The sequence below is a fragment of the Leishmania braziliensis genome, chromosome 30 (genome assembly GCF_000002845.2).
Source record: "Leishmania braziliensis MHOM/BR/75/M2904 complete genome, chromosome 30".
Taxonomy (NCBI): domain Eukaryota; phylum Euglenozoa; class Kinetoplastea; order Trypanosomatida; family Trypanosomatidae; genus Leishmania; species Leishmania braziliensis.
Genome location: NC_009322.2, coordinates 1,071,179 through 1,092,962, shown reverse-complemented (window position 1 = coordinate 1,092,962; position 21,784 = coordinate 1,071,179). Strand labels below are relative to the sequence as shown.

General features: G+C 54.8%; 3 protein-coding genes across 3 annotated transcripts; all 3 read left to right on the top strand.

Moving 5' to 3' along the window:
• Nucleotides 1–8,482: 8,482 nt before the first annotated feature.
• LBRM_30_3120 (putative valyl-tRNA synthetase) lies at nucleotides 8,483–11,386 on the top strand (the record flags this gene model as incomplete). The annotated part of the gene is made up of 1 exon (XM_001566887.1): nucleotides 8,483–11,386. The coding sequence occupies one exon, from the start codon at nucleotides 8,483–8,485 to the stop codon at nucleotides 11,384–11,386; it is 2,904 nt and encodes a 967-aa protein (XP_001566937.1).
• A 1,949-nt stretch (nucleotides 11,387–13,335) lies between these two features.
• On the top strand, nucleotides 13,336–14,229 carry LBRM_30_3110 (putative S-adenosylmethionine decarboxylase proenzyme-like; the record flags this gene model as incomplete). The annotated part of the gene is made up of 1 exon (XM_001566886.2): nucleotides 13,336–14,229. One exon carries the CDS (start codon nucleotides 13,336–13,338, stop codon nucleotides 14,227–14,229), a length of 894 nt encoding a protein of 297 aa, XP_001566936.1.
• A 4,029-nt stretch (nucleotides 14,230–18,258) lies between these two features.
• On the top strand, nucleotides 18,259–19,371 carry ADOMETC (S-adenosylmethionine decarboxylase; the record flags this gene model as incomplete). The annotated part of the gene is made up of 1 exon (XM_001566885.1): nucleotides 18,259–19,371. One exon carries the CDS (start codon nucleotides 18,259–18,261, stop codon nucleotides 19,369–19,371), a length of 1,113 nt encoding a protein of 370 aa, XP_001566935.1.
• Between the last annotated feature and the right edge of the window lie 2,413 nt (nucleotides 19,372–21,784).

Below are 21,784 nucleotides of genomic sequence, written 5' to 3'. Positions count from 1 at the left end.
CGCACTGCATTTCACCGAATTCTCGTCCATACACTTCCTCCTTTCTCTTCTCATTTTATATTGCTCTCATGTGCGTTCGTTGAAATGGTGAAGACTCACGCACACGCAGTACGCTGTATCATTGCTGCGCTCTCTTTTCTTTGTATGGGACAGTTTTCGGTGTCGCTTTCGGCCCGTCATTCAACGGTTGTATACCCCCCTTCCCGCGGCAGTGTCTGTCGGACATGTCACTCGTTGTTCAATGACGCCCGTCAGGCTCCACATTTTCGGTTATGGGATTACCTACGTGCACGTGCATGTTGTCTAGCACTAGTAATGGGTGTGTAGACCGGAGGGCAAGCCAAAAAAGTGTGATGGTCGAGAGTTCCGATGCGATGGTTGTCTCGGTGTTGCATATCACCGAGCACTTGGGCTGGGGAACCTGGCAGCGAATCAATGGCTTTGCACCTCTTCTGTGCATCCAGGGGGGAGGGGGGAATAAACAAAACAGCGGTATTGTGTTTTGATGAGTCGTTTTCAGCGTGTAGATGTCGTTTTGGCGAAACGAGCAGCGGCCTTTTCTCTTTTTACTGTTTTCGCATGCCTGTTCTGTCATAGAAGAGCGGTTGAGCTCCTCTCCAGTCCGGCCTGTCAGAGGCCCATCGCGCGGCGCGAGGCAGTCGTACACACGCGCTACAGCAGTGCGCCGATGCAGCCATCTCAGCACGGCCCCGGCCCCGAACTCTGCCCACCCGCCCCCGCCTCGCCGGCCGCCTCACAGCCGCGCCCGTTATCCAGGCGGCCACCCGCTGCCTCCCTCGCGGCGGCTCAGTCCCCCAGCCCACCCCAGTGGGCAGTGAGGCACAGGGGGAGGGATACGCTCGAGCCACGCTCACACGGTGCCCCTCGCATGGGTGCCCCCCAAGCGTGCGTGCTCGCTGCCGCAGGTCTCTCCGACGCATCGCCATCCACGACCTGCCCACCGGCATCAGCAGCGGTGAAGCTCTCTGCCCTCCTCCCACCCACCCCCACGGACTAGGAGCCTGACCCTGTCACCACCAGAGGTGGCCCGGCATGCAGCAGGGATAAGGGCTGCGTGGCCTCCCCAGAGACAGTGGGGTACTGGACCCTGGCATACCTCGCTGAGGTATGCCCCCCTGGCAGCAGGGAGCGTGCAGCGATGGAGAAAAAGCAGGTGCTACGACGTTGATGTGTGCAGCAGGGCTCAATCAATGATGAATGTGAGATGATGTACGGAATGTGGCAAGCTTCGTTAGTTCTATGTTTACTCTTTCATGGTTGTGCTTTCTCTCTCTCTCTGTACGCGTATGCATTCGGTCTCGTGCACTTCGAAGAGGAGAGCAATGAGGGGATGTGGCGGCTGCGTCATGTCCCTCTCTCTCCTTCAACACATACTTCAGCTCATTTTTTTTCTGTATTTCGTGTCTGCCTTCACGCCCCCCTCCTTTTTTCGGAATGTTTCTTTGCTTTTCCTTTGCGTGGGATAAAGTCGAAGCCACATGCACGCGCACTAAAGTATATCCAACCGCGCATAATCAGCTCGATGCATTTACAAGTGAACACATTGGCTGATCACTCTCTTTTTTTCATTGTTTTTGCTTGTCTGGCTCTCTCTCTCTTTGTGTGTGTATGTACGGCCTTTTCCCATTCTCCCCTTCCTCTTTTTTCTCTCTTCCTCGCACCCCTCCTCCTCCCCCTCCTCTTCCCTCCGCCACTGTCGCATGTTTTTTTTTTTTGGGTCATTTCCTTTCCCCTCTTGACTTGTGTGTAATTTGTTCTCCTCTTCGTGCTTAAGCCTGGAGCTGGTGTGGTGGTCGCATACCCACAGGCTGGCAGCTACACCTGCAAGTAAGGGATGCTGGAGCTGTAGAAGTCTTTTCCCCCATTCTGCATGCTTTTTTGAGTCGTGCATTTTTTTTTCTGCGGTATGTGTCCCTCAGTGCACGAGCTCGTAAGAGGTGATCGTGATTTGTCCCCCTTATCGTATACCTAGCGGTGCTCCCCCTCCTCCTTTTTGCTCTTGGAATGCCTTATAAGCACTTTAATTCTGGTGCGTTTACTGACTGTGGTATTGCGAGCGTTTGAGGCTACGTATGGAGGGTGGGTGACGTGTATGTGCGTACGTGCGTCTGCTTGTGCGCTGATGGGCATAACTTGCTTGATGAGCCCCCTCTTCACGGTCTGGCAAACGCGAGAGTCGCGCGTTTATGCACGCACACAAGCGTACGCGTGGTTACCCACGTCTACCACGCACATGTGCAAACGCAAATACACCGAAGATTTTCAGAGGCCTCTTCACTGTTTTCTCATCACCTCACCTCTTACCTCTGTTTGTGAGTTGGGCACTCTTGTTTGCTTTTCGTTCTCGTGCCCTCTCTTTGTGCTTGAGCGAGGGTGGAGAGCGAAGCGAACAGAAGAGTGGGTTGAGGGGAATGTAGAGGAGACTTATTGAAGCGATGGATATTTCCAAGAAAAATCAAAAAATGAAAAAGATGATGGCCGGCACGTTAGTAGCACCGCATTTTGTTTTTTCCTCCGCACCCTCTGCGCTCTGCGTCTGTGCGTGGTCTTTCATGATGAGGTTCTCCATTTTTTTTTTTCTTCTCGTTCGCTCGTTTCTTCTGCTTTTCCTTTTGTTGTTCTTTGGAGAGCTTCCTTTTCCCGTTCTCAGCTCTCTTGATGTTGTTAGCCTACCTCTCCGCCGCGGGGAGTGTAGTGACACACGCATGCCCACCAGAAGAGGGAGGAGTAGAGGAGCTTATGCTGTAGAGGAAGAAGAAGTGAGGGTGAGAGAGAGAAAAAGAGGAGCGAAGAGGTGAACGGGACACAGGGCGTGCGGAGTTGCACGGCGCAACGACCTCCTTCTCTCCACCTACAGCAAACGCAGCTCTCTCTTTTGTGGTTGTTTTGGCTTCACTTATATTTGAGCGGGTAATTTACTCGATTCCCTCTGCGGTGTGCTGCTGCCCTTTTTTTTGTCTCTCATGTGGCCTTTGTCTCTTTTTCGTGTGTGTGTGTGTTTCTGTGTTGATAGGACTGCGGGGTGTTGTTGCGCTCCCTCCCTCTCCGCATGTATGACCGTCTTGCGTACATGTGCGCTTCGTAAGCTGGCGTGAAAACAACAAGGAAGCACACACACACCTACACACACACACACATATATATATATATATATACCCACAAATACAGCCGCGGCGTGCTTGATAAGGGGAAGAATGCGCCGTGGAGAGACCCCTACAATTTATCGTGTGCTCGACCCCCTTTGTCATCTCTTTCTCGCGTCCCGAATTTCGTGTGCATGGGCGCATCCTGTTGCTTCTTTAAAGCCTGCTATGTTTTTTTTTTTTTCATTTCTCCCGCTGTGCGTTGTTCCCCTACTTTGTCGTTCAATTGTGGTTTCCTCAACGTTTTCTATATGTGTCTGTTTCCTGCTCCTTTCCTGTAGCTGGCAGCCTTTCACACGATGAATGGTGCGTGCATGTGGGTCTCTCTCTTTCAATGCGAACGTGTGTACGTCGGTGAGAGCACAAGCTGTAGCCGATAAAGTAGAATAGATGTTCGAATAAAGAGAGCAGAAGCAGCAGCAGCAACGACAATCGTTTTTTTTTTTTTAGCAATAAAGCATCCGAAGAAAAAGAGAAAAACATGAATCAGCTGTACATACTGCCGGCAATCGAGGCACGTTAATACAAAGGAAGCACATGCCCCCCTCTTCCCTCGTTCTTCAGGTCTGGTTCACATGAATGCAGATTCAGTCAAACCTATGCGCGCTGCACATGACCAGAGTCAATAAGACACAAAGAAATAAAAAAGGAAAAGCTGTTTTCATAGCTTGGCTTTTTTTGACCTGTGCGTGTTTTTCTCTGGCCAGGGTACCTACACTCGTGTACGGGATTGTTTGTGTGTCGATGCACTTGTGTATGTACGTGTTTATGTGCGCGTGCAGGCCCCTCCGTTCTGTTGGCCCGTGTGCACACATCCCCCAACCATTTGTTCCACTCGTGGCGCCGTACAGTAGGCTGAGTCTGGAGATCTCTTTACTTCATTTCTCCCCCTCTCTGCTTCTCCGTGTGTGTTGTGTTGGTGTATTTTATTATTATTATTATTTTTTCCTTGTGTCTTCTCTATTCTGAGAGCATTATTCGTACCATCGTTTCTCATGTTTTTGTTTCTTTGTGTGTGTGTTCTTCCCCTCTCTCTCTCCTGCTCTCCAGGCTTTGTGCACTGTTTTGCTCTTTTCTGTTTTTCCCTTTTTTTTTATCCCCACTTTTCTTTTGCTTGTCCTCTCGAGCATCGCCGCTTCACGCCCATTTCCGCCTCTGTTCGCCTTCTCTCCTTTCCCTCGCGAACGTGCCCCCCTCTCTCCACCTATTTGAGCAGGATTGAGTCCACGCACGAGTTTTAGCCACACGTTTTTTTTTGTTTCCAGCTTCGCTTGTTCTGTACTGGCTGCTTCATTCTCGCCTCCTTGTTTCTCAATCTGAAGCACCGCTTGTAGTCTTCTTTGCTTGGCTGCCTTCTACACTCTTTGCCCTCTTTCTCTTCTCGTGTGCTACTTCGGACTGTTTAACTGATGTTTTCGTTCTGGCCTTATCCGGCTCCCCCTTCCCTCCCTTTTCTGCCATAATGTTTGCGTATTTCTTTTTCCGATCTTTTTTCAACGTTTGATTTCCCTTTGCTCTCTTGTTCACCACTGCGGGAGAAGAGGCGTGCAGGAGTGCGAGAGGTTGTTGTGTTGTACACTTTTGTGTCTGTGAGCTCGACACGCCTTTCTTTTTCGTTTCACTCTTTTTTTTTTTTGCTTTCGTGGCTTCTTCCCACTCTTGTGCGACTCTCCCTCTACCTTTCTCCAGCCAAGCATCTTTCGTTTATCATCCCCAGCACTTGCATGGCTGTCCTAGCTGTTGGTTGTCGTTGTCTTTGCTGAGTGATGTGCTTGTGTTTCAAGCATATTCAATGGGAAGGTTAATGTGTGTGTGCTTTTCTCTCTCCTTTTTTTCTTCTTCGCGCGCTAGCCTTGTTTCTTCATCCCTGTGTGAGTCTCTCGTACTCGCTGTGTATGCAAGTCGGATGATAGTGTAAATGTGGCGACAGTGGAGAAGAGGGCGCGCACCTGTTGACTTTTGTGTGTTTACTCGATGTTTTTTATATTTCGTCTTTGGTGGAGCAAAGGTGTCTTCGCTGTTTTTCTTTCCCATTGTGCTTTCTTGTTGTTGTTGTTTTTTCTGGCGTTGCTGCCTTTTGCTTTGCTTCTTTTTGTGCTCTCTGCGTGGGTGTGTCGTGCGTTCCGAGCATGCGCGTTGTTCGTGGCTTTCCTCTCTTTTCTCGAAGGGCAGACTCGCTCATTGTCCTCCTCTCTGCCCACCCCCTGGGCGTTTGGTGCTGTACACTTTGTGTCTTTCCAGTCTTTGTTTTCCCTTTCTTCCTTTTTCAACGCATCGGGCTTCCCACTTGTGTTCCCCTGGTGTGCGCCTTCGTTTTTTTTTTTTGTTTTCCACTTTGCCGGCTGCGTTTCTCGATGGCGTGTAATGACGCAGAGGCAGCAGCGTGGACAAAAAGAAAACAAAAAGGAAAAGAGACGGCTGGCTAGAGGCGCACTTCACACCCAAGTCTGCTTGTGCGTGTGGAGGTAGGGGGCTTATACGTGTGCATGCACGTGTAGGAGCTGTCGCACTCGATTTCCATCCTTCTGCTTGTTGCTCCTAACTACCGCCATCTTCCCTCACTTCTCTTCGTGGATAGTTCCTTCTCCCCCTCTGGGGTGCGTGTTACTTGAGTGTGTTCTGTTCCTTGTGTTGTTGCCCTCCGCGTCCTTTGCTGCTTTTCGCTCCTCCCCACTACTGCGCTTCCTTCATGCTGGGCAAGACGCACCCCGTACAGGCACGTGCATGTTCCTTGCAGTTAAGGTATGGCTGTAAGAAACAACAACCATAAGCAAAGGTCAACTGGTGGTGCGCCACACCGCCACGCCACCTGAGGCGATACTCATGTCTGTGCGCGAGTAAGGGGAATGGAAACAGCGAGGCAAAGCTCAAGACAGACTGCGCAGCGAGGAGACACACAAAGAGGCGATTTGACGGCGAGCGAGAACGGACGAGCCGCCGTGCGTTGCAGAATCAAACAAAAACGAGGGGGTGGGAACGATCACGCCAGCTACCGGACGGTTAGTTAGTTCATCAATCAACCATCCTCAGCAGCTACCACTTACCCCCTCCCCCGCCCTCCTCCACAGACACCCCCGCATACTTACCCACATAAACAGAGCCGCGCCACTCTATAATAATCTCTGCCCACGCACCATCTATTTTTTTTTTTGCTTTCAGCCGCCATTCTATCGACAAAAGTCTCTCCTTTGTTTTTTTTTGTTTTCCCTTTTTCCTCCCCCTACACCAACTTTTCCTCTCCATTGAACAAAGCGAGGGGAGAGGGAGAACGCACCTGCCCCCTCCCCCTTTCCCCCCCCCTACGCACCCAAGCACTCAGATGACTCCACGTCTTCTTTGCCGCCATTCCAATCCCTGAGTGTCCTTTAAAAATCCTCTCTGCTCTCATTTTGTATGGAGTGCGCCTCTTTCTCGGTGTGCGAACATATCGGTGCGTGACTGCACTTCCTCCTTTCTCATTTGCTGTGCCTCTTCTGCGCTTATTGAAGGCAGCTCTGGTGAACCGAAGGAGTTTCAGCATCAAAGAAGAGACCGAAGGAGGTGAATGATGCGAGGTGTGGAAGAAGGGACGGACATTGGCACCAAAAGGATCGAGTTGGGTGGAATATCAGGCATCGATAACAAGCGCAGGTGTGTTTGCGGGCTGTGTGTCTGTGGGTGTGCGGAGGGTCTGTGCGTGTAGGCGCCGATGTGGTGCCGAATTTGGCGTGCGGGATAGGAGCGCTCAGTGCAGTGACCGTTTTAGAAAAAAGGTTCAGGCAAGGCAATGTACTCTCGTAAGTGACGAAGAAGCCAACCAGGCACGGCAAAGAGAGTGCGCATTGTGTGTGCATGTGTGTGTGTGTGTGTGTAAGCCATGTTCTCATGGCCCCCGCATCGAAACTTGAAAGAGCGGGTCACATTCGAGGAGGCGAGAACAACAAACACCAGGACCAGGGACAGTGGTCCAGCCTCAAGTCGGGAGATATTGGAGGCAGCCGCAGCAACTGCAACGATGGTTCATCATCAATGATGCACATGTACACGTGTGCACTCCATATTGCCCACCTTGACTGAGAAAAGGAATAGAAAATAGAAGCGCCGCGACAAAGAATGCAGAAGTGCGGATGAAACGAACAGTGAAACCCCAGGAGTTAACGCAGAGCAAGCGCACAGAGGAGAGAGGAACGCAGGCAGCGTCGTGCCACTCTGTCTGATATGTTTATACGCGTTTTCACTCTTCGGCGAACAGATAATACGCTTTTATGAACGAATGAGGAGAGAGAGGCTGAAATGCGGAATGTGGAAGGTCCCTTTGGAGACTCTTCACACATGTGTGTGTGTGTGCCTGTGGGCAGGGGGTGCTGTCTTCCTTCTCTTTTTCCCTGTTTTGGTGCTCAGGACCCCGCACAGGCTCTTTCTCGCTCTTTCAGTTCATTCGTTTTCATGTTCGCTTCGCTTTTTTACCATTCTACGACGCTCTTTTTTTTCCCTTACGGTGACACGAACAAGCATTTAAAAATGCGGATCATATTTTGTACGTGTGCCTACGTTGCCACAATTGCATGGTCAGTCCTTTCGGAGTGCGATCATGTCAAATCAAAGCGTCAGAAAAGTTGGGGAGGGGAAGCGGGGAATAGGGGAGTGCGACACTCTTTCGCACGCCACCTTTCCTCTTCAATGAATGCTGAGAACCCCGTGTGACACCCGAGTGCCTCTTTTTTTCCCCCTGACGCGCCGTACCGAAATGCCTGCGCAGACAGACCTCTCGTCCTCTCTCCGCTTCTTCTCGTTGTCCCCCCAAATGCTGGATCTGTTTGCTTCTCTACGCGTCAACCCCCTCCCCCTTTCTCTCTGCTACCTACTGACCTCGTCTCACCGTGCACCTCTCTTCCTCTGCATGTCGCATCGGACGTACCTCGTGTGTCTCCTCCCTCCTTACTCGACATGTTTTTCCTCACTTACAATGGCAGTGGTGATACACAGCGTTGTGTGGCAGGTGTGTATGTGCGCACGTGTGTTGCAGTGGACATAAAAACAGCTGTTTCTCTTTCCTCCTCCATTTTTTTTTTTGCGCCTGTTCGTCTATACATGTGTGTATGTGTGCAGGGAAAAGGTAGACTTCCTCGTCTTCTCGTCCTTTTTCTACAGGCCTCCGCCACTACCATCACCGCATTCCGCTTACCCTCCCTCCCATCTCTTAGCGCCGTGTTCCCTCTCATCATATTCCCTCTCAAGAGAAACAAAAAGACACATCCTTTTCTTTTTTCCCTTCCCTTCTTTGTTCATCGAAAACGTTTCGGCTTTGTGCACTCATCATGAAGTCCTTGGCTCCCGAGATGGCGGCCACGTACGACCCGACCGCGGTGGAGGCGGACTGGTATCCGTGGTGGGAGAAGTCGGGCTTCTTTAGGCCCGTCTCGGACCACCAGCCTGAGACCTCAGCCAAGCCTTTTGTGATTGTCGCCCCGCCACCGAACGTCACTGGCTACCTGCACCTGGGCCATGCCCTCACGGGCGCTGTGCAGGACACCCTCACTCGCTTCCACCGCATGAAGGGTGACAACACCCTCTACCTGCCCGGCACTGACCACGCCGGCATCGCCACCCAGGTCGTCGTGGAGCGCCGTGTCATGAAGGAGGAAGGCAAGAGTCGCCACGACCTCGGACGCGACGAGTTCACGAAGCGTCTGTGGGACTTCAAGAAGAACCACGCTGGCGTCATCACAGAGCAGCTGCGCAAGATCGGCTTGTCGCTTGACTGGACGCGCGAGCGCTTCACGATGGACGAGAGGTCGTCTGCGGCTGTTGTGGAGGCGTTTGTGCGCCTGCACGAGGATGGTCTGGTGCACCGCGACACGCGTCTGGTGAACTGGTGCTGCGCGCTCCAGAGCGCCATCTCCGACCTAGAGGTGGAGTTCGTCGACGTAGCCAAGTCATCCAAGATGACTGTTCCTGGCTATGACCGAAAGGTCGACATGGGAAGCCTCACTCACGTCGCCTACAAGCTGGTGGACAGCGACGACGAGTTGGTGATTGCGACGACGCGTCCGGAGACGCTGCTGGGCGATACGGCCGTCGCTATCCACCCCGACGACGAGCGTTACAAGAAGTTTCATGGTAAGTTCCTCAAGTGTCCGTTCCGTGACGCCGTCATTCCGGTCGTACTGGATGCGACGCTGGTCGACATGAGTTTCGGTACCGGCGCAGTGAAGATCACTCCGGCTCATGACCCAAACGACTTTGAGTCCGGCAAGCGCCACAACCTGCAGCAGCTGGTCATGATGGACCTGAAGGGCTACGTGACGATGGAGCCGTTCAAGGGCATGCACCGCTTTGACTGCCGCCGCGAGATAGTGAAGAAGCTGGAGGAGATGGGTCTGCTGCGCGGCGTGGAGCCGTACGAGTACCGCGTGGGCTGCTGCGAGCGCACAGGTGACATTGTAGAGCCGATGGTAATGCCGCAGTGGTTCATAGACTGCTCCGACATGGCCCGCCGCTCCGTCGAGGCGGTGCGCAACGGCGACCTGCGCCTGTATCCTCCTTCGCACGAGGCGGTATGGTACCACTGGCTGGAGAACATCAAGCCGTGGTGTGTGTCGCGCCAGCTCTGGTGGGGCCACCGCATCCCTGCCTACAAGGTTGTCGGTCCGCTGTCGCAAGACGTGGACCCGTGGGTGGTTGCTCGCAATCTGGAGGAGGCGCACGCGAAGGCCAAGAAGAAGTTTAGCCTGAGTGAAGCGCAGATCGCGGAGTGCTCGTTTGAGCAGGACCCAGATGTGCTGGACACCTGGTTCAGCTCAGGCCTGTGGCCCTTCTCCACGCTTGGCTGGCCCAACGACTCGGATGACATGCAGCTCTTCTTCCCGAACTCGTTAATGGAGACCGGCCACGACATTCTGTTCTTCTGGGTGGCTCGCATGGTGATGCTTTCACTGCACTTCACTGACCAGCTGCCCTACAGGGAGGTCTTCCTGCACGCGATGGTGCGCGATAAAAACGGCGAAAAGATGTCCAAGTCGAAGGGCAACGTCATCGACCCACTCTACGTCGTCCACGGTGTGTCGCTGCAGACCCTGAACGACGCAGTACGCAGCGGCAACCTCAGCGACAAGGAGGTGGAAAAGGCGATCAAGCAGCAGAAGGAGTTCTTCCCTGACGGTATTCCAGTGTGCGGTAGCGATGCCTTGCGCTTTGGCCTCCTCTCCTACACCCAGTCTGGTCGCAGTGTCAACCTGGACATCCAGCGCGTCGTGGCCTACCGCCAGTTCTGCAACAAACTGTGGAATGTGGTGCGCTACGTGCTGTACCACGCCTTGGGTACCGACTACTTACCGAACAAGCAGCAGTTCAGTCCTGCCGAGGACGCTGCCGTGCTACCACTCGAGTGCCGCTGGATTCTCTCGCGCCTCGACACCGCCATTGTGGAGGCCACGCAGGGCATGTCGGAGGGCCTGTACGACTTCGCATTAACCACCGGTGCCGTGTACCGCTTCTGGCTGTACGAGCTGTGCGACGTATTCCTTGAGCTGACGAAGCCGACCATTCAGAAGGGCGGCGAGAAGCGGCAGCTGGTGCAGGACGTGCTGCTGTACGTCGTCGAGAGGGCGCTTCGGCTGCTACACCCGATGATGCCGTTCGTCACAGAGGAGCTTTGGCACCGCCTGCCCAACTACAGCAGCTTCGGCAGCGAGTCGATCATGGTTGCTAAGTACCCGACGCCATGTGGGTGGTCAAGCGCGGAGTCGGATAGCGCCATGTCAATTATCCTCGACGTCGTGCACAGCGTACGCTCCACTAAGGCCTCGTACTCACTGACGAACAAGCACAAGCCGGACGTGTGGGTGACAGCGCACACACCGGAGCTGCAGGAGCTGTTCGCGGCGGAGACGATGATGATTTCGACGCTCGGTGTTGTGGGCGAGGTGACTGTCGTGTCCCCGGCCGAGGAGGCGGCGGCGGTGCCGAAGGGCTGCGGCTTCTCCTTGGTGACCAAGGAGGTGGGCGTGAACATGATGCTCATGGGCTTCATCGATGTGGGGAAGGAGGTAGCCAAGTTGGAGAAGCAGCTGGACGGCCTCACGAAACAGATTGAGGGACTGAAGAAGAAGATTTCAATCCCCAATTACGAAGCTAAGGTGCCAGCGGAGGTCCGCGCAGCCAACATGGAGAAGCTCAACACGCTGGAGATGCAGAGGGTGCAGCTGCAGGATGGTGTAGGAAAGATGAGAGGCCTCGAGTAAAGGCCACTATTCTTTTTTTTTCTTTGCTCTTCCAGGGGTCCAGAAATCCGCTGCTACCACCGTCATCAGAGCCGAAAAGGTAAAGGCGCAAAGCGCATTGGCTCTCGATGTGCCTTTGTGTGCTCAGAAGCACGATGGTGCCGATGCGGGCCTAAGCGGAGCCGTTCATCCTAAAAGGCCACTTAGTGTTGTGCTTGTCTGCGAGTGTGCATGGGCACCACGCGTCTCTCTGTCCTTCGTTTTTTTCATTGGGGTGATGGTGCGCTTTCTAATGCTGGCTTCGTAACTCTGTCGGGTGGTGTGGTTTGTGTCTCTCTCTCTCTCGGTCTGTCTGCGGCCTTGCGGTGCGTGTGTGGGGCTATGTGAAGGGCTGGATTTGGAGTCACACAGGCAGACGGCGTGAGAGTGCGGCGGGGGTGGCGAATCGTCCCGCTGCCGCTCGCTTGCCCTCTTCGGGTGTTGTTGTTGGTCTGTTCGTGTTTCCTCTGTTGTCCCTTCTGAGTGCCTTTTTCATTTCCCTATTGTGTATCGCTGTCTCTCTCCCTCTGCTTCAGCGTTGTAGACTCATTCGCCGCAAACACCGTCTTTAACTCGTCGTTTTCTGTCTCTGTGTCTGCCTACTTTCTCTTGAGCAAGCTGCCTCTCTTGCTGGGCTTCTCCACCTTGTAGCCGCTCGATCCACTCAGCTCTGTTGATTCTCTCCCCACACAGGGAGGCCCATCATCTATGTAGGCGTGGAGAATGGCAGAAGGCAAGATACGTGAGGAGCGAAGTTGCAACCAAGGAAACACACGGGACATGAGCTCTGGGAAGAAGACGTATGCGCCGTTGAGGCCGAGCCCTCTGCGCTCTCATCCGATTCGTGCGTGTGATGGTGTGCGTGTGTCTGGATAGGAGTAAAAGGGGGATGATGGTGAGGGGAATAGGCGGTCGAGCAGTGGACAGGGTGAGTTTCGCTACGCCTCCCTTGTTTTCATAAGCCTGATAAGAATGATAAGAAAGGGCTGACACTAGGCTTCTCCAATGTGTCTGAACGTATGCGAGATTGCCACACGCGTACATTCGAGTATATGCCCACGCGAGGAGAGGAAAACATTAGTCATGTGCTGCACTTTTGCTCCCTCTTTCTTCGACGCGTTTGCATATAGTGAGGCTCGTTGGAAAGGACGCGAGCGGGAGCTGAGGAAGGTGGACTCTTCATGTTCATCGTGCTGCGGACTCGCACCCATACGCAGTAAAATGTGTGTAAGGGCACAGGATGTCGAAGATGCACACTGGTGCGCCGTCATTCTTGTTTTTGCTCATGTACACGCAGCCGAGGCGTTTCGAGTGAACCGTCGGCGTAACGCACTACCACGCGAATGCACAAGCCAGGAACGGGCAGGTAGCTTGTCCACGGCAGCGGTCTGCGGACACAGATAACCCTCCTCGTGTCGACTGCCGTGCCGCTGCTCCCTCTCCTCTCCCCTCTCAAGCGCGTAGTGCCCATACGACCCACTCGTCCTGGTTTCTACTCGCCAGTCCTTCTGTTGCTGTTGCCCACCTTCCTCTCCTTCTCCCCTCTCACACGTACGCGTGCCATGAAAAAGTAACACAAACATCGTGTTTGACGCCACTTGTGAAACACACATCACACTGCCAGTCTCTCTTCCTTCGCTAGGCGTCGTTCTTCTCTCTTCACCACTAGTGTATTGCCTCCTTCGTGGTGGACGCGGTTTGCTGGTGTGTGCGTGGGGTGTGCCATCCCCGTCCACGTCTCTCACTTGCCTCTCACCATCTGCCACCTCCACTGCGTCGAAATCTCTACTGCGTCGCACACCCACGCACTTCCCCCACTCGCGTCTCTCTCGCTATCCTTCTTTCTCGTCTCACTATTTCGACGACGAAAAATGCCCCCCCATTCATGGGCTTCCCCTCGCGATGTGTTCCCGGAGTCGGTCCACGCGTTGATGTCACTATGGGGAGGATTTGCAAACCCAACCAACTACAACGACAGCGGACTCGAGAAGCGCCTCGAGCTCGACTTCGACACCTCTGTGGATGTGCAAACATTCAAGGTGGCTGAGCTGGAGGATGTGCTAGCTGCTGCTGGGCAGGAACTGCAGCACCACTCGCCTGCGAAGGACCTGCTGTCGCTGGAGATGACGCAAAGCATTCTTATTGTGATGAAGCAGAAGCTTGTGGTGACGTCCGCGTCGGAGGTGATGCTGCACCAGTTGATTACCCCAATTATCGCTTTCCTCAAGTCAAAAGGCGTGCGTGTGGAGTGGGCCTCATACCTGCGCAAGAACACCACCTCACCGTGGTGCACCGATAGCGAGACGAGCGACATCATGGCTCAGGAGTACGCAGAGCTCAAGGCCGCCTTTCCGACCGGCAAGTCCTTTCTAACCGGTCCTGTGGATGGTCATCACTACTTCAACTTTGTGTACGACGGCGTTAACAGGGTGGCGGAGCGTAAGGAGGAGGATGTGCAGGTGAACATGTTCCTCTACGACGTCGCAGAAGGGCTGGATGAGGTAGACAAGACAACACAGCGCTTCCTCGCCCTGCCGAATGGCGAGTACGAGGTGACGCGCACTTTCGCTGGTGTGCCGTGCGTCTCCTTCGAGACGAATGCAAAGGCTGCAGTAACGACCCCGAAGCGCGTGCAGGAGCTCGTCGACACCTTCCGCCCAGCCTACTTCACGATTGCTGCCCTGCAAGACAAGGATGCCGACGGGCCAGCGCTGCGCCGAAACTTCCATGCCTTCCACGCCTACACGTTGCAGAACCGCACGGTGAACTTCTTTGGTGAGGGCTACGCGTTCCACCAGCTCTTGTTTGCCCGCAGCACTGAGTAGCGAAGTGTGAAAAGGAGGGACTTCTCGCATTGTACAGGGGCTTGTGGTACGCGGAATGAAGAGGGACTAGATGTATTCAGTCCGTCCATGACGGCGTGTGGTGTGCTGTGATTCCCTGATAAGCTAAACCTTCACCACACAACTTCTCTTACTCCACACACACACACACCCACACGTGCACATAGAGCCAAAACACGTACGCAATCGTCCGTCATCGTCTTCGGTGTGCGTGTGCGCTCTCCTCTCGTGTACTCTTCCCGCTCGCTCCGCATAACTATCTCGGTCTTTTCTGGACCTCCCCGAGTTGATCCGCCGGCTAGTGGTCTCTCCTCACTCATGCGTTGCGTTCTTTTTGACTGCGCTTTTTGTTTTCGTTTTTTTTTTATCCCGTGGTTTCCTCGTCGAGTTATTGATGCAGTTTGAAAGTCGCTTCTCATTGTTTCCGTTATCAATGTCGACGCACACTGAACTTCAACGAGAAATGCGCAGGAACTGCAGCGTGCTTCCCTACTCCTTGCTATCCTTCTGACGTGGAAATATTTCCTCCGCTTTGTGGATCTTTTATGGAGCAGAAACCCTGCTGCCAGGGAGCATACCTCTGCGAGGTATGCCAGGATCCAGTACCCCACTGTATCTGGGGAGGCCACGCAGCCCTTATCCCTGCTGCATGCCGGGCCACCTCTGGTGGTGACAGGGTCAGGCTCCTAGTCCGTGGGGGTGGGTGGGAGGAGGGCAGAGAGCTTCACCGCTGCTGATGCCGGCGGGCAGGTCGTGGATGGCGATGCGTCGGAGAGACCTGCGGCAGCGAACACGCACGCTTGGGGGGCACCCATGCGAGGGGCACCGTGTGAGCGTGGCTCGAGCGTATCCCTCCCCCCGTGCCTCACTGCCCACTGGGGTGGGGTGGGGGACTGAGCCGCTGCGAGGGAGGCAGCGGATGGCCGCCTGGATAACGGGCGCGACTGTGAGGCGGCCGGCGAGGCGGGGGCGGGTGGGCAGAGTTCGGGGCCGGGGCCGTGCTGAGATGGCTGCGTCGGCGCACTGCTGTAGCGCGTGTGTACGACTGCCTCGCGCCCCGCGATGGGCCTCTGACAGGCTGGACTGGAGGGGTCATTTAACTGATGCTTTTTTTCTGTTATTGACCGATTAGAGGAGTAGGAGAAAGAAAAATACGAACAAGTTTCGGAGAAAGCCGATCATGGATGATTACGTGCACGTAAAGGTGGGCGGCGGTGTCGAGACGAGCGAGTCATTCAATTGTGCGCGGGGTCAGACGGGTACAGCCGAAAGGAACTGGAATTCTCTCCCTTCCTCCCTTCTTGATGTACATCTTTGTGCGCTTGATAATGCTGCTGTACAGAGGTTGGGCCCTCGCTTTCGTCCTCCAAGCGCAATCGCTCCCCGAAAGAGTTTTCAAACACGCATCTCCTTGATATCTTCTTAACACATTTCTTCTCATCGGGGTAAAACTGTACCAGCCAAGGACCGATTCAATACAGAGAACCCCGCGATGGAGTATATCGACACCATACAGCAACTCAAGAAGAAGTCCGTGTGATCGACGAGAGGACGTGTTGCAAGAAGGTGCAGTTTGCGTGGACAAACAGTGAGCAGACCCTCTGCATGGAGACGACGCGAAGGACTGCCAGATGCGGCAGTGACGGATGTTTGTGCGACTTTGCGTTGTGTTGCGGCAGACAGCAGAGCGCGCTTATTGGAGGGCGGAATGGAGGAGGGGTGCCACTCCTTGGCGAGGTGGAAAAGGTCAGTGTGAAAGAACGATACTGGGGAAGATTCTATTCACCGTGCGAAGTTCCACTCGCTCACCCCCAGTGGGGACGGTGATCGCGACGTACACCGTCTTCTTGGATGATGTCGAGGAACCTGTGGCGGAATTCGGTGCCATGACGGTGGGCGTTCCAGCCATTTAGCCGCCTCTCTACCATAGCTGGTCTTGGGCGAAGCGTCTATACGGCGACCGTGCGGAAGAGTATGGCGCAGGCATCGCACAAGTGGAATGTCCGCTTTTTTCGACAAGGCAGCTTAACCAGCTGAATGGTCAACTGCTCGAGGAGGCAGCACCAAACATGACAGGCGGCGCGGTTGCCGCTAGAGGACGCGCTGCTGCTGCTGAAGTGGATGAAGTGCCAACGCCCACCGTAGCGCCACTTTGCGGATGTGGCGCGCTTAAGCAGTCTGGCACTAGTGGCGCATCGCTGTGTGAACCCCAAAGGACGCCCTCTCCTCCACCTGGAGGGTACGGCTGGTCCACTGGCTGCGAACAGGATGTCCGAAACGGACCACGTGGGGGTTACTGGGCATACACGTGCAGACACATTGACAGGGTACCTGGGCTATGGCCTCCAGCTAACAAAGGAGGTCGTAGCTGCGCAGGAAAACGCTACCCAGGTCCTCCTAGGATTGACCAGCTAGTATGGGAAACACCAGAGTTGAAGCTAAGGGTATCCAATGTGGAACTGCATGCAGAGATGCGATGTATGCAGAGGCTTCCATTGGTGGTGCTGCCCGATATGCGGCTGTCACCTTGATACCTGTAACACATCACGCCATTGGACCTAGCAGTGTTGAGGGGGATGTCAACAACTCACAGCAGCACACGGGCATTCCTGGATCAGGCTATGAAGTACTTGCGTGCTAAACGGTTTACGAGATTGGGCACTTCGCAGACAGTGCAGATGACGTTCTTAGCGCTGACCGACTTATGTTGAGTGCGTGGAGATGGGGAGGTTTCAGCGCTGGTGGCGGTAACTTCATCATCTAACCCCGCGACGGCTTTTGCCAGCGGGCGTGTGTGTGTGTGTGTGTGTGTGTGTGTGTGTGTGTGTGTGAGATCAACGCGCTCTTTTCTGTACCAAAAGTTGAAAAAAAAAAACGACAAAGGCTGATGACAAAACTGCACCGTGGCGAACTAAATATCGACAGAAGAGCTGCCAAAGGTGGAGCAGCCAACGCGCCTACAAAGACGCCAGGATTGACGCTACAACGTACGGTATGCGCTACAGCTTGATGTCGTTACGCTTAATGGTACTCTTCTACTGCCAGAGGAGACGCGGTTCACATCTGTCTTCCACGCCAATGAGCGTCCTCTCTATGGATGCTGCATGCTTCCCACCAGCACACAGTGGGGCGTAGAGATTGAACAGACGGTGATGTGGACGGTCGTGGATATTGACACGCCTGTCGCAATCTTTACCATGACCGACCGCATGTTGGTCTCGGCCCACGAGGGGCTGGGGTGAGCGCGCTCATCTCGGCCGTGAGGTGCATCTTACACCGCCTCCTTACGGTAAGCCTGCTCCCTTCAGCTGATAGAAAAGCTGCGACGGCAATATGTGACGAGGAAATCTCTTCCGTGACATCGAGCGAAACATATGTTGTTGGGTTTGGAGTTCCATTGACACGGGAGCGAGAAAAATAGTGAGGCACTCGCTGACGGCAGTCGCCACGGTGAAGGTGTCACTCCGAGCAACGCGCTTCGCACGCAAGTCTTTTGTGTCGGTAGCCTCACTCGTCAGGTACGCTGTACACACGCCGCCCATGTAGAGGAGAGGGGTCTTTACTCTAATGAAGTAGGGTCGGCGCACACAAGCGGAGCGACGTTCTGCGATTCCTGTGTGCGTCTCCCCCTGCGTACACGTGTGTATAACCCCCCCCCCCCGCCTCCTCGTCTGTGGGGCAACTTCCTGACCTTGACTGTTTTCTTATCGTGCTGTGTCTGTGCTCCCCCCCTTTCTGCTCCGTTCTCTCTCTTGGCAATCTCACACGCGCTTATGAACGCTGGCGTCACTGGTCTCTCTCTCTCACTTTCTCCTCCTCCAAGGGGTTTCTGCGTACCGGAAAAAGCTTCGCTTATTGCCCCCCCCCCCTCCCCCACTTCCACAGATCTGCAGCGTAGCGGTGTCTTCACACAGACACGGTGACTCTCACCTTCTCTTACACTGAACGACGTACCAAGACCGACTCAGGTGGTCCACCTCTACACATCCCGATAATTTCTCGCTAGCAAGCATGAACGTCTCCTTGAATACTACAAAGGACCCCTTAACGCTCATGGCAATGTGGGGCTCCATGAAAAGATACAATCCTGAGCAGGGGTTCAGCTTCGAGGGCCCGGAGAAGCGCCTCGAGGTGATTTTGCGCTGTACACTGGAGACGCACGTGGATGGTCTGCGCAGCCTCGACGACTCTGTGTGGACCAGGGTGGTCGGCTCGCTTAATGCGCAGATTGTGTCGAAGGAGGCGAACGAGTACATCAACAGCTACGTGCTGACAGAGAGCTCTCTGTTCGTGATGAAAAGTCGCATCATTCTCATCACATGCGGCACCACGACACTGCTGAACAGCATCCCAAACATCCTAGAAGCAATCAGCGCGGTGCGTGGTGAGCTGGAGTGGGTCTCCTTCATGCACAAAAACTACTCGTTTCCGTGGGAGCAGAAGGAGCCTCACACGTCGCTTGCAGACGAATGTGCAACGCTGAAGCAGCACTTCCCTACTGGTAAGCCTTACATCTTTGGCCCTGTGGACAGTGACCACTACTTTCTCTTCTGCTACGACGACATCATCCGACCCTGCAACTCCGAGGATGACACCCAGCTCAGCATGACCATGTACGGACTGGACAAGGAGCAGACCAAATACTGGTTTAGCGACCGCTCTATTTCCACCAACGCGGAGACGGCAGCGATTCGTTCTGCAACGCATCTGGACCGCGTCGTGGACAACTCGTGGTCGTTGCATGACCTCCAGTTCGAGCCGTGCGGCTATAGCATTAACGCCATCCGTGATGAGGAGTACCAAACGATCCACATTACCCCAGAGGACCACTGTTCCTTTGCCTCTTATGAGACAAACAGCCGAGCGGCAAACTACTCGGACCGGATGAAGAAGGTGCTCGGCGTATTCAGGCCGCAGCGGTTCACCGTCATTGTTTTCCTCGACCCCGAGAGTCCCGTCGGCAGGGCGTACAACGAAGGCAAGGGGATCGGGGTGGAGCCAGAGTACTACCCAGAGTACAGGGTCCTGCACCGTACCACAAACGAGTTCGCTCCGGGTTACGTTGCTATGAAGATTAACTACATCAAGACGACTGCACTGCAGGAGGCGAATGCCGCAGTTTGAGCCGCAGCAGCGGCTACCAAGAATGAGTTCAACTAGTCTTGCGCGGCCGGTATGGCCACACTTTCGAGCCGCTACACTCCTGCCAACCCCGTGCCCTCAAGCCCTCCCAGGCACGCCGCGATGATCATTACTTGAAGGGTTATGCTGAGTTGTTCGTGCGTCTGCATGTGCACCTTCCTGTGTGTGTGTGTGTGTGTGTGCATGCACGCCTCAGCGTGCCATCTCCACCCCAACCGCACCTGTTCATGTGGATCGGTCTTTGCAATGATGGCATCGGGAAGGACGCGAGGGAGGGGGTAGGGGGTGGGGGAGAACACTTCAAAGGACAGTGTGGGACTTTGTGTGTCTCTGCTGTCCCTTTGATCTTTCCGCTTTCCTTTGCCACTGTTGACTTCGCAACTGTCGAGGACTGCCACTTCTTCGTATTCTCCTGTTGCTATGACCATTCCTGCTGCCAGGGGGCATACCTCAGCGAGGTATGCCAGGATCCAGTACCCCACTGTCTCTGGGGAGGCCACGTAGCCCTTATCCCTGCTGCATGCCGGGCCACCTCTGGTGGTGACAGGGTCAGGCTCCTAGTCCGTGGGGGTGGGTGGGAGGAGGGCAGAGAGCTTCACCGCTGCTGATGCCGGCGGGCAGGTCGTGGATGGCGATGCGTCGGAGAGACCTGCGGCAGCGAGCACGCTTGGGGGGCACCCATGCGAGGGGCACCGTGTGAGCGTGGCTCGAGCGTATCCCTCCCCCCGTGCCTCACTGCCCACTGGGGTGGGGCGGGGGACTGAGCCGCCGCGAGGGAGGCAGCGGGTGGCCGCCTGGATAACGGGCGCGGCTGTGAGGCGGCCGGCGAGGCGGGGGCGGGTGGGCAGAGTTCGGGGCCGGGGCCGTGCTGAGATGGCTGCGTCGGCGCACTGCTGTAGCGCGTGTGTACGACTGCCTCGCGCCCCGCGATGGGCCTCTGACAGGCCGGACTGGAGAGGAGTTCAAGCGCTCTTCTATGTCGTTGTTGTTAGGTCATGAAGTGAAATTTCTGTGAGCACTATCAACACAGACGTGACACGCACGGAATGAAGTGCGATTGTTTTCCTCCTCTCGTTGCGTGTGAATGTACGATCCTCATGTCTGACCTGGTGCAGCGGTGTAGCGGTCGTGTAGCGTCACGCTCGTTTGCTGGTCGTTTGCGCATTAAAAGGCGACATGCTGCAGTGCCGGTACTGGACTAAAGGCACCGGCACAGACAAGTGGAAGTGCGGGAGATCTTTTTTTTTCGTTCTGAGCGTGTAACTTCGATACGTACCGGTAAGCGAATGCAGCTGCATGGAGCCGCCGTTCATCTATGCATCTCTGTTACACTGTAGTTAAATCCGGGTTGTCAAGGAAGAGTTATCGTGCTGTTAAATCGGGCCATGGTCCCAGCGTTCTCTTGTTCTTGCTTGTGCTTCCTTCGGATGTGTGTTGCGCGGTCGAGGCCAGAAAGACCTGGGTGGACTTCATGTCTCAGTCCAAGCGTCACAGGCAGCATCCTGTTCGAGGGCAGCGGTGGCGTCTATTGTGTGAGTAACAGGGGATGGTGAGGGTGCGCGCCGGATGAGCTCGAGGAGGGAAGCAGCCAGCCTCAGGGTAGGGCCCTCTGAGGCCCTGTGCTCTGTCTGTGTGCGGTGCTTCTCCCTGTGTCGCTTCGAGCGACTGCATTGCAGCAAGTGGTGTGGCGATTCTTCACGAGGGAGTCTGGAAGTCTCGATGGTGTGATGTGGGGTGCTCTTACCACGAATCAAGCGTCTGTTATCCATCAGCCCACAAGTTCGGATGTAGGAGATGCTGCGTACTTCGCACACCCGCGCTTTGGGGCTGAGCGGTGTAGTTCTCCCCGCGCCTTGTTCGCTGATCGCTTTTTCTCCTCTGACCTCAGCCTATTTTGTCTGGATGTGATGTATCATGTCAGCTTTGGTCGACAGCGCGTACAGCTCTCGCATTTTTGGATACGGAGACTTTCAGGACGGTATTACGGCCTGGGAAGGAGGGCTCACTGCCGGCGTCATCTATTTCCGTCCCTGTCACAGGGTGCGTATCTGGATGACCTGCCGCACACGCGGCGGCAAGCAAGACGTTGCGATACCTATGTGGCGGCAGGGGCACTTCACTCTCACCTAAACCCGCACGCCTTTGACAGGAATGGCGGTGTCAGTGTTTGTTAAATTGTCGACATGCTTTGCAGTGAGCTGCTTTAAATCTGTTTATGACAGCGAGTGTCTTCAGCACCGCGCCAGCCCGGTCCTCTACGGCGACACCAAGAATCTACAACCGCACCAGAGGGTGGACTGCGGGTTCTCGGCGTCCCACGAGGGCGGGTGCGGCACACCGATGCTACGGTACGGTGGTCGGCCTTCGCAGCGGGTGCTCGAATCTTGAAAAAAGG